Consider the following 11,265-nt stretch of genomic DNA (forward strand, 5'->3'; position numbering starts at 1 on the left):
CTCACATGAACTTCTGTGAATCCTAGACCTCTCTCCCCACCAGGGCTTTGCAAATGCAGTCCTCACTGCCTGGGTCATCTCTGGACCCCCACAGTTCTGCTGTCCTTCTCCTAGCCCAGGACACAGTCCCGGGAACTGATCTTTCCTTTACGTTCTTCATCACTCAATACAGGAACACATTCTTGGAGTGAAAATTCAAACACTGAGGAAGTCCATGAACCTAGAGAGAAAGCAGGCCTCACACCATCCTGTTGGCCTCCCAGAGGGAGCCACCAATGACCCTGGCCTTCCATATCCATCACCCATCACAGCACTGAACACCAGCTGAGGTTATCTTTACTGTTTACCTTTTCTATAATTCTATAATTTCTACATCCCTTACCGAGTATTCCTGAAACTTAACCTTCCCAGATGTGGGGAGGATTACACATTTCGTGGTGAGAGAGCTGATCCTCCAAGATGTTAAGAGACACAGCTGAGACCTCCTGGGGAGCTTCTAGACTCAAAGCCTCAGCCACATACCACTCACTAGTCCAGTCTACTTTCAGTTTGCACTCTAATTATGTGTATACTCATCTCATCCCTCCAAGAGCATTCTTGGGTCTCTATCCCCCTAGCATCGACTCTGTGCCATGGCCCTGAATTCTCTGAGGCTTCCTTTCCAACTCCTAGCAAGTGTACATGGAGGCTCTCAGTGTTTGCCTGTCTCCAAAGCTCACAATTCCCAGAGCCTGAGGACCATTCACATCCTAGGATCTCGCAGAGCATGCGAAAACCAGTCGGTGCGGTGTTTGCTTGTTTGGGTCTGGTAACTTGGCGTCCCGGCCAACCACACCGTTGGCACCCATCCTTTCTTGGTCTGGGTTTATAATACTCTGCACCCCATAATGGTGCACAAAGCAGTCACCCCGTGTTTTCTGGTGTCCGTCCAAGGCCTGGCCTTGCACACAGGTGGCGCCGATCCTTTCCTGGTCTGAATTGAAGACACTATGTCAGAGCGCGAGGCACACATTTGGCGCTCAATACAAGTTCTTAATGGTCAGGACCCCTGGCTCAGCCCGTCTCCCCCGCAGCCGCTGCTGCACCACGGTCCCCCTGGATGCAGCCCTATGCAGCCCTACGCAGCCCTCGCGTCCGCGGTGCAGCCATGCTCGCCTCGCGGTTCCCGTCCTGGCTTGCACACCACCCCCCGGCTGTTCCCTCCAGGAAACTGCCCCCCAGCCCCAACCGCGCGCCGCCCGGGCCCTCGCGGCGGCAGCTGTTCCGGTCCGAGGCTCCCCTCCCGCTGCGCCAGCCGTCTACGGCTGTTCCGCTCTCGGTGCTCTCCCCCAGGGCCTTCTCTCTCCCGCTGTGCCTGTCCGGTTGAACGCACCACCCTAGCCCCCCACCCGCCGCCGCAGCCGCCGCCGCCGCCGCCGCCGGGCCTAGGCTCCCGCGGCTGTTCCGGTCGCGAGATGCACCCCCCACCACCACTGAGCCTCAACTCCGCTTCTGTTCAGGCCTCACTGCTCCCCAACCCCTGCCGACCTCCGCTCCCGCGGCTGTTCCCATCCGTGGCCCTCCCGCCCCGCTGGCTGTTCCGGCCCGGCGCCCTCCGCCCCGCAGGCGCCACGCGCCCTGGGCCCCGCGCTGCGAGTTCGCGGCGGGAGGGGGCGCAAGGCGGAACAGCCGCCTCCCCAGTCCCCGCCGCCGCTCACCCTCCAGGGCCTCGAAGATCGTCTGCGCCATTTTGGAGCCGCCGCCGCTGGAGTCCGAAGCCGGGCTGCGCGAGCATTGTGGGAGCCGTGGTGGCGGCGGCGTCGGGGCCGCCAGGGGGCGCCCTCCTTCCTCCTCGGAGCCCCTCCACCATCCCGGAAAACCAGGAATGGCTCGCGGGACCCCCAGCATCCCGGGGCTCCCCCAGCCCCACCTGGATAACCCAGCTATTGGACACGTGGACCCCTATCTCTGCAGCATTTTGATACCAGCCAGGGTTCTTGGCTTTCCCCAATGAATGGAAGTTGACTAGAGGCCAGATAAGAAATTCAGGCAAGGCTTTATTGGGGCCCTTGCTGCAGCAGGGGGGAGGGAGAGCAAACGACAGGTTCCCTTGCTGCTTGTTGAGGGGGGGCAAGCTTGTTCCTTATATGGGGTGAAGGTAGGGCTGTGTCCAGGGGTCAGGCAGAGGGGTGGCTTAGGTGTTTTGTCCACCCCTTAGGTGGTATTGTGTGCAAGGGGACATGTGCAGTACCCTGCTTTTGCTCCCAACACCCAGTTTTTGTTCCTGGTTCTTCACAAATGGCAGTTGGGTTTTTTTGTCTTTTTGTATCTTCTGGGTCCAGAATTTGCCCCGACTGTGCATGCACAGTTATTTTTAGTCCCATGTAGTTTCTTTGTATTTTGTTGCTCAGGGAGACAGGTGTCCAGTTGCAAGCATTGCAGCATTGCAGCAAAGGGTCCCAGGTCCCAGTCTGTCTCAATTTGAACCCCTAACTTTGTGCACTGACCCCATCCCTGTTGCACACAGGCACCTCCCAACCCTGTTTTCTGGACCTCCAGCCCCACCACACTGAACCTGACTCCAACTCTGTGATACAGACCTCTGTCCAATTGCCTGAGACCCCCATCTCTGCAACAGGGACTGAATATTTCCACTGTACACAGAGTAACAGGGAAGAGCAAAATCTGACTCCATGTTGGATCTGTTCTTTTACTTTAACCTTTGCTTTTGGATGCTTTTGTCACTATCATCACTAAGAGGATGCTGTCTATAGCTGTAAGCATACATAATGGCTTACCTCGGGGAACCCTGCCCCTCTGCCTGAATGTTAAAGTGCCTTTGTTCAGCTCACAGGAAGACATTCAGACCCTACCCACCTGTGAATGGCTGCAGAAAAGAAGAAATTAACACATCCCCTCTCCAGTTCTGGCCAAGCCATGAGATAGTTTGAGTTTGCAAGACTTATGGCCTTTTTACTTTACTTCCTCACCTCCTCCCCCTCTCTGTTCTATAAAAGAAACTGGCATACAGACCCTGATAAGATGCTATTCTGGGATGTTAGTGTGGTGGTCCGAGTGCGGGTTGGAAAACAATTTCCAGACACAAGGCAGAATGTAAGGAAGGTAGAGTTTCTTAGAAGGGTTGCTGCAAGAACAGCAGTCTGACTTCCTGGTAGCCAGGGAACGTCGACAATGAGCATGGGTTGCCTGTCTGTTTTTATAGCCAGGGAACCTACAAGTCATCTGCTGACTGCGCAGAGTATGTGTACCTTCAGTGTGCTGAGCGGGAGAAAAATGGGGCAAATGTCTTTCCTTATATGGGATGGGAAAGGGACACGCTGCTTGGGAGGGCTCTGGGACAGTGCAGTGGTCACATTGTGACACAGTGATAGGAGTCCTGTAATTCTTTGTTCCGGCAATATTGGCCCTTTGAGTTTATCTTGTTCTTTGTCCTTGGAGCACACCACATTCCCCCCTCTCTTTATTTATAAGGCCAATTTTTGGCCCTATTGGATATCCTGCTCATGTCTACCTACCTGCCTAGCTCCTTCTCAGGCGATCGGGAACCCTTTTAGTAAGGAGAAGGGGCGACGATCTCTCTGGCTACTTCCTGCTGGGTGGGGGCTTTGTAGGGGCCCTGGGTTCCCGATGCCTGCTCTCTGTCAGGGTGTATTTACGGAGGGAGGTGAGAGCCTGCGGAATGATAAGGCGGCTTGTTCCAACGTAGTCTGTGTGCCAGTTGGCTGGTACGCTTGTTGTAGCACCATCTGGAATTGAATCTTTTGAACCTGTCAGGAGATGAACTTAGATAATGTGCTAATAATGCAGGGGGCAAACAACAAAACAAAGGCTATCAAGATTAATGGTCCCAACAAGGGCAACAATGTCCATATCTGGATCCCCATAGAGGAGAGGAGGCTGGAAAGCCAGCTGGGGCCCTGTCCTGCTCTCTGTTTTAAACCTTCTATGATTTTGATGTTTTTCTTTAGAATCTGAAGGTCTTCTTCAACCTGGACAGGGGTATTAATATAGAAGCAGCATGTCTCATTTAGTAGGGCGCAGACACCCCCTGCCTCAGCTGTTATAACATTAAGGGCCCTCCTATTTTGTAAAGCCACCTCAACCAAAGAGCCTAGGGCTGACTGCTCTTCCTCAATGGCTGCTACCGTAGCCTTCCAAGATTCCTGGACCATGATGGTGAGATTGAGAACGCTCCTCTCTAAGAGGGGTATGCCTGCAAACCAAAAGAGACTTCTAAAGACACAATGTATTATTTTGGGCCAATCAAGAATTGGGTTATCTTAAAAAAAAAAAGGGACTTCCCTGGTGACGCAGTGGTTAAGAATCCACCTGCCAATGCAGGGGACATGGGTTCGAGCCCTGGTCCAGGAAGATCCCACATGCCGCGGAGCAACTAAGCCTGTGCACCACAACTACTGAGCCTGCTCTCTAGAGCCCACGAGCCACAACTACTGAGCCCACACGCCACAACTACTGAAGCCCACATGCCTTGAGCCCGTGCTCCGCAACAAGAGAAGCCACTGCAATGAGAAGCCCGCGTACCACCACAAAGAGTAACCCCTGCTCACCGCAACTAGAGAAAGCCCGTGCACAGCAACAAAGACCCAACGCAGCAAAAAAAAAAAAAAAAAGAATTGGGTTATCATAAACTTGTTGCCCCCAATCAGTGGTTCATTTTTGTCTCTCCCGGACAGGTCTTAAGGCCTCCTCGAGGAAGTACCCAAGGTTGGGAATGCCTCCTGAGGAAGCTAAATCCTTTATAGTCATAATGGTCATCTCTGGGACCACAGCAATAATTGTGCAGGAGCCCCTTCTAAAGTGTGGGAAGATCCAGCTAGACCCTGTTACCTCATAGAAATGAAAATCTGGTGCCCCTCAAGGATACCCCCATTGTGGGTCCCCAGAGCCAGACCTTTTGGGAGTTTTCCTCTAGAAATAGACTGGGGTCCATGGCCTAGGATTATATTGGGAAGGCCAAACTCCGAGGAAGTAATCATCTATACATAAAGGGGAGAATCCAGGCTCTGACTGATTATGAGTGTGATGGGGGAATCGGTATAACAAATTTCTGAATGTTAGCTGAATTATGTTATATTTTGGAGGAGGATCTTGCTGGGAGGTTAAACTAAGTAAGTGTCCGGTGGTCACACCGATCCCCACATATTTAGTTCCCAGGGCTGAGCTGTTTATGGGGATATGGTCTTCATAAATATATTTCTTAGTCGCATTTTTCCTTGAATTTCCCCAGCACAAAGTGAAATTACCTTCATGTACATCATATTTATTTTTGTCTGACCAGGGATTCCACTCCAGGCTAGTCTGATTGAAATTGAGGGTGTAGTTACAAAGAGAGTCATTTGGCCAGCCCAAAATGGGTCCCCATCCATCCGGGTTTTGGAAACAGAATTCTGCCTCATCTGCCCAAGCATGGGCTAATGTCCATATCCTGTTTTTCTCTTCATGAGTACAACAAGCGGTCAGAAATACATGAATGTCTTGCCAGGTCAGGTGAAAGGCTATAGTGAGAGCCTGAAATTCCTTAATAAAAGTGGTGGAATCCTGACTGAAGGAACCTAATTTGTTTTGAATTTGGGAAATGTCAGACATGGGGAAGGGAACATGGACTGTAATAGTGCCCATGTCTCCATTTGCTACTTTCCTCAAGGGAGGCATATCAGAATCTGTTTCCTGGCTTTGGGCAGTCCTCGATCTTGTGTGGGGAGGGGAGAGGGGGCTTTCGCCCTATTAAGGGGGTGCCTGTCGGGGAGCTGTGGGTTGAGGTGGGGGGCGGGGGCTGAACCAAAGGGGGTTGATGGGGTGGGGGCCAGGAAAGGTCGAGTAGAGGGTCGTCTAGGAGATCTGCTGGAGAGGGAGACAGAGGGGTCGGGGGGATAAGGCGGCAACAGAAAGACACAAGCGGCATGAGTCCCTGAGATCCGGATTCTGACTAAGGGCCATAAAGGTCTGGACATAGGGAACCTCTGAGTCCTTTCCTTGTTTCTGGCAAAAGAGATCAAGTGGGAGGATCGTGTTATAAGTTAGTGAGCCATCAAGGGGCCATTGTTCTTGGGCCCCCAGTTTATACTGGGGCCAAGCCATGTTACAAAAGAAAAGAAGCCTCTTCTTTTTGAGATTTTCAGGGTCAAATTTTTTCCAGTTCCTGAGGATACAGCCGAGGGATGAGTCTGAGGGAGGCTCCCGAGACGTACCAGAACCCATTCTTAGCCCATATGCCGTAGAAAGGGGGTACTGAGAGTCACCGGCTGACAGAAAGGCGTCCCCTTTGTCCCAGTGATCTCTCCATGCGACTAAGGCACAAAATGGGCCGACTGTCCCAACAATTGCGTCCGACCGTGAGCAGTGACCCCTGAGCATGCGACTGAGGCACAAACCTGTGTGACTGAGCAACACCTAGGCTCCTTTAAGTCAACCTGGACTGAGAAAAAAGTGAAAGTAACAGAGAAGACAGTCTGAGGAATTCTGCCGGGAAGGTGGCGGCCAAGGGGAAGGAGCTCAGTGTTTTGCTTGAACCAGTATGTGCCTCACGGTGCACAGAAGTTGTCTTGCTGGGAGCAGATGCTCTAACAGCCTGATCTGCTCCATGACCCCCTTATCCTTTCACGGGAGTCTTCAGGCAGCAGGCGCCCTAATGGCTTTTAAATGCCTGATCTGCGCCTGCATAATATCAATTGGCCTAGTCCTCAGCCAGAAGGAAGACAGAGGGACCCTCAGCCGTTCTGGGCGGCAGTTACTGGGGTGAAGTGAGCCTTCGGAACACACCAGGGTGTGTGGCCCTGGCCAGAGTTCCTCTGTTGCTCTCCTGGCAACTTGCCTGTTCACAGAGGGTCCCAAGAAATGAGGAGAGGAGGTGGGGGAGGAGATCCCCCCAAGAGGTATCCCCGTATGGGCCACCAAAATGTCATGGTCTGAGCGCGGGTTGGAAAAGAATTTCCAGACACAAGGCAGAATGTGAGGAAAGTAGAGTTTCTTAAAGAGAAGGGTCCTGCAAGAACAGCGGGCTGACTTCCTGGTAGCCAGGGAAAGTCGACAATGAGCACGGGTTGCCTGTCTGGTTTTCTTTTGTTTGTTTGTTTGTTTTGCAGTACGAGGGCCTCTCACTGTCGTGGCCTCTCCCGTTGCGGAGCACAGGCTCCGGACGCGCAGGCTCAGCGGCCATGGCTCACGGGCCCAGCCACTCTGTGGCATGTGGGATCTTCCCGGACCGGGGCACGAACCCGTTTCCCCTGCATCGGCAGGCGGACTCTCAACCACTGCGCCACCAGGGAAGCCCATGTTTTTTTATTTAATAATTATTTTAGCCTCATCCAAAGCAACCATCACAAAAATCACAGTTTTCATTTTCTTATATTCACTACATATATAACTCCTAAAATTAAAAAATATATACCTGTTCCAATAAGCTCCACTGTCATTGTAAGACACTGCTAGCCACTGTTCCTGATAAATTGCCTCAAAGACCCTCTGCCTAAAGGTGCATTTCTACCAGGACCCCCCCATCCTGTTCTGAACACCACTCCCCCCCGCCACCAGCACCCTTCCCCTCCCTATTCCCCCCCTTGCACAGCTAGCTCTGAGCAAATGTCCCCCACAGAGAACCCAACCCATCTCCCAGACTCCACGTCCCACCTCTTTTCCTGAGAACCTTTGAGACCCAGGGCCCACTTTGAGCCCCCCTTCCCATTGCCTCTCTGGCAAGAGTAAGGTTAGGGTTCCCTCCTCCCTGTCTTCTTTTAACGTCCCCATTGATCCAATGGCCACAGATTCTCATGTCTTCTCGGCAAAAGTTTCTCAGTATAACTTTCTTATGTTTTTAAAATTATTCAAGTAATATATTAATACATTCACATTCATTTAATTAACTTAAAAATAGGTACTGAGGACCTATTGTAGGCTAGACACTGTTCTAGATGCTAGGGATGCAACCATGAATGAAAAGACAAAAATCCTTGCCTTCATGGAGTCATAGTCCAGCAAGTGAGATGGGCTATAAGCAAGAAAAAAAAGGAGACATGTTCTATGACTTTAAGTATTTTTTTCTGGGAGGAGGGGAAGCTACTTTAGGCAGGTCAGGGAAGGCTTCTCTGAGGAGGCAGACCTGAAAAATGAGATGGAATCAGATGGACAAAAGGGAACAAAAAGGCAGAATTTATTAGCTTTATTATCTTGGGCAAGTGCAAAGGCTCTGAGGCCAAAATGAAAGGAAGCCAAGGACTGTAAAGGGGCAACTGAGGATAATAAGCAATGTATGGGTACAGGAGGATGAGGTTGGAGAGATAGACAAGGCTGCTGTGAGGGTGTGGGTTTTAAAATTTTTTTTAAGGGCTAAAGTATCATGTATTTCTCTGGCTGTAATACTCTCACAAATATAAGTATGAGTCAAAATGATGTGTCTTTTAGAATTACTTTAGGTTACTTGTGAAAACTTTGTAACCACTAAAGGGCTGACATCCAGATATATTTACATTAAGTATAGAGATGTGGGCTTTGATTAAAGTTTCTTGAGTAGAAAGAGAAAATAATTTATGATCCTTTTTTTTTGACATTGGTTACTGCTTTTACTTTACATAGTACATGACTGGTCTTGCAGAAATATAACCGTGAAGAGGCCTGGTCTTCACATAGGATACCCGAGCTGTTCTGCATCAAATGTCCTCCAAGAAATTCTCTAATCATTATTCCCCTCCCTTTCAATATGTTATCTATTATTATGTATTTATTCATCCCTTACTGTGGACTAGACACTGTATCAGAGGGTGTGGGTTTTATTCTGAGGGTGATGGATTAAAAGATTCCACTAATCCAGACCTTGGAAGCTTTCCATGTACAGACAGTTCTTCACCTGCAATGGTTCAACTTATGATTTTTTAACTTTACAATGGTTTGACAGTGATATGCATTCAGTAGAAAAACTTTGAATTTTGATCTTTTCCCAGGCTAGCGATCTGTAATGATGCTGGGCAGCGGCAGCGAGCCACAGCTCCCAGTCAACCGTGCAGTCACAAGGCTGAACAACCAATACACTTACAACTATTCTGCTCCCAGACAACTATTCTGCTTTTCACTTTCAGTGCAGTATTCAATAGATTACATGAGACATCCAACACGTTATTATAAAATAGGCTTGGTGTTAGATGATTTTGCCCAACTGTAAACTAACATAAGTGTTCTGAGCACGTTTAAGGTAGGCTATGCTTAGCTATGATATTCATTAGGTTAGGTGTTTCGACTTAATGATATTTTCAGCCATCGATGGGTTTATCCAGGTGTAACCCCATCGTAAGCCCAAGGAAGGGCAGGGCTGTATTTTGATACATCCAGGTGCATATACACATGTTGATTTTTATCCACTCTTCAGGCCTTTGCACATGCTGTTCTCTCTTACTAAAATGCTGTTCTCCCACCCCTACCCCTATCATGTGATACTCTTCAGCCATTGGAAGTTCCCCTTTTCTCTACCCCCTCAATAGGGAGCCCTCTAAGCGGAAGTGCTTCATCCATTCTGGTTGGATGGAGGCAACCATCAGAGCTTGGCACAGAGGCAACCTGGGAAATGCTTGTTGACTGACTACTTGACGGATGGAACAACTGAATGAGCTTTCAGGGATATAGACCCTACCTCCAGCAGGCTCTCCAGTCAGGCTGCCCCCTGCTCCAAACTTTCCACTCACCTCCATCTCTTCCTCCACCAAAATCTATCAGTCCTATGTCACATTCCCTTAGGACCAGCACCTTGGCACTGAACCGAATCCAATCATAGTTTAGAGACTCCTGCGGTAAGTAATGTGACAATTCCAGGGGTGGAGCCAAGCAGGGAAGAGGGAAAGTCTGGGAAACGCCCAGTGTTCCCATTCACAGTGAGTGCACCATCCACCCCAGAAAAGTTAACTTCTCCATGGTGAGAGGAGAAATTATGAGCAGCTTCAGCTAGACTCCCAGCCTTAAGGGGAAGAAACTAAGGACACACAAAGCAACGCTGGACCCTGACATCTTGTTAGGTTCATTGGTTTAGGTAGGAGGCAGAAAAGTGTGGTGGTTGTTATGGGATGAATTGTGCCCCCCACCATTCATATGTTGATATCTTAATCCCTACTACTCAGACTGGGTTTGGAGATAGGGCCTTTAAAGAGGTAATTAAGGTTAAGTGAGGGCACATAGGTGGGCCTTAATCCAATATGACGGGTGTTCTTAAAAGAAGAGGGGATTTGGATGTACACAGAGACTGAGGGTTGACCATGTGAGTACACAGTGAGAAGGCAGCCATCTGCAAGCCAAGGAGAGACGCCTCAAAAGAAACCAAACCTACAGACACCTCGATCTTGGACTTCTAGCCTCCAGAATTGTGAGAAAATAAATGTCTGTCGTTTAAGCCACCCAGTTCATGGTATTTTTGTTATAGGGGCCCTAGCAAACGAATACAGTGGATAAGATCAAAGATTCTGGAGCAAGGGGGCTGAATTCTAATCTGGGATCCATCCCTTATTAGCAAAATCATCTTAAGCAAGTTACTTTGTTTCTCTGCCTTAGTTCCCATCAGTTAAGTGGGCATAATTATAGTACTTACCTCATACAGTTGCTATGAGAATGAAAGGTTAATAAAGCGCTTAGGAAACAACTCCTGACATACAATGAATAATCTGTAGGCGCTCATTAAATAAATAAATTCAATTTCACTGGGCAAAGGTGAAGAAATAGGCCAAACCCTGAGGAACTCAGTTGTGTACCATTAAAAAGGGTCACCAGGGGACTTTCCTGGCGGTCCAGTTGTTAAGACTCCACGCTTCCAATGCCAGGGGTGCGGGTTCAATCCCTGGTCAGGGAACTAAGATCCCACATGACGTGAGGTGCAGCCAAAAAAGTATTAAAAAAAAGCCGGGGGGCACCAGGCAATGGTAAGTGTTCCCATATGGTGACTCTTTACCCCGGGTTCCCTTAGGGCAGAAATTTCTTAATATCTATGAGAAAGGGCTTAGCAAAAGAGTGCACTCAGGAAGTACTTGCTGAACCAAATAGTTTCCAAACACCCTTTCCTAATGCTGGGCCATGTATCAGGGATTGCTGCTTGATTCTTCATGGTTGTATCAGGTGATGTCTCTAGAAGCTCTGTTTGGTTCCTTTTCAAATTTTCCATGTTTTAAAAAAATAATTTTCTGTTTTCTGTAGCTATTTTCTAACTTTAAATCTTTTTTTTTTTTTTTTTTTGCGGTACGCGGGCCTCTCACTGTTGTGGCCTCTCCCGTTGCAGAG

At 49.3% G+C, this 11,265-nt stretch overlaps 1 protein-coding gene across 1 annotated transcript in view; it reads right to left on the reverse strand.

The window, feature by feature from the left end:
* The window catches only part of ZNF341 (zinc finger protein 341), a gene marked incomplete at its 5' end in the record, with an annotated part of 43,815 nt that extends 42,055 nt beyond the window's left edge, over positions 1-1,760 (reverse strand). The window contains one exon of the mRNA XM_081255604.1: positions 1,698-1,760. Within this exon, the coding sequence (XP_081111730.1) occupies positions 1,698-1,728 (31 nt within the window). The remainder of the gene's footprint in view (positions 1-1,697) is intronic.
* Positions 1,761-11,265: the final 9,505 nt, after the last annotated feature.

This window comes from Mesoplodon bidens (assembly GCF_964165515.1).
Source record: "Mesoplodon bidens genome assembly, chromosome: 15".
NCBI classification, from domain to species: domain Eukaryota; kingdom Metazoa; phylum Chordata; class Mammalia; order Artiodactyla; family Ziphiidae; genus Mesoplodon; species Mesoplodon bidens.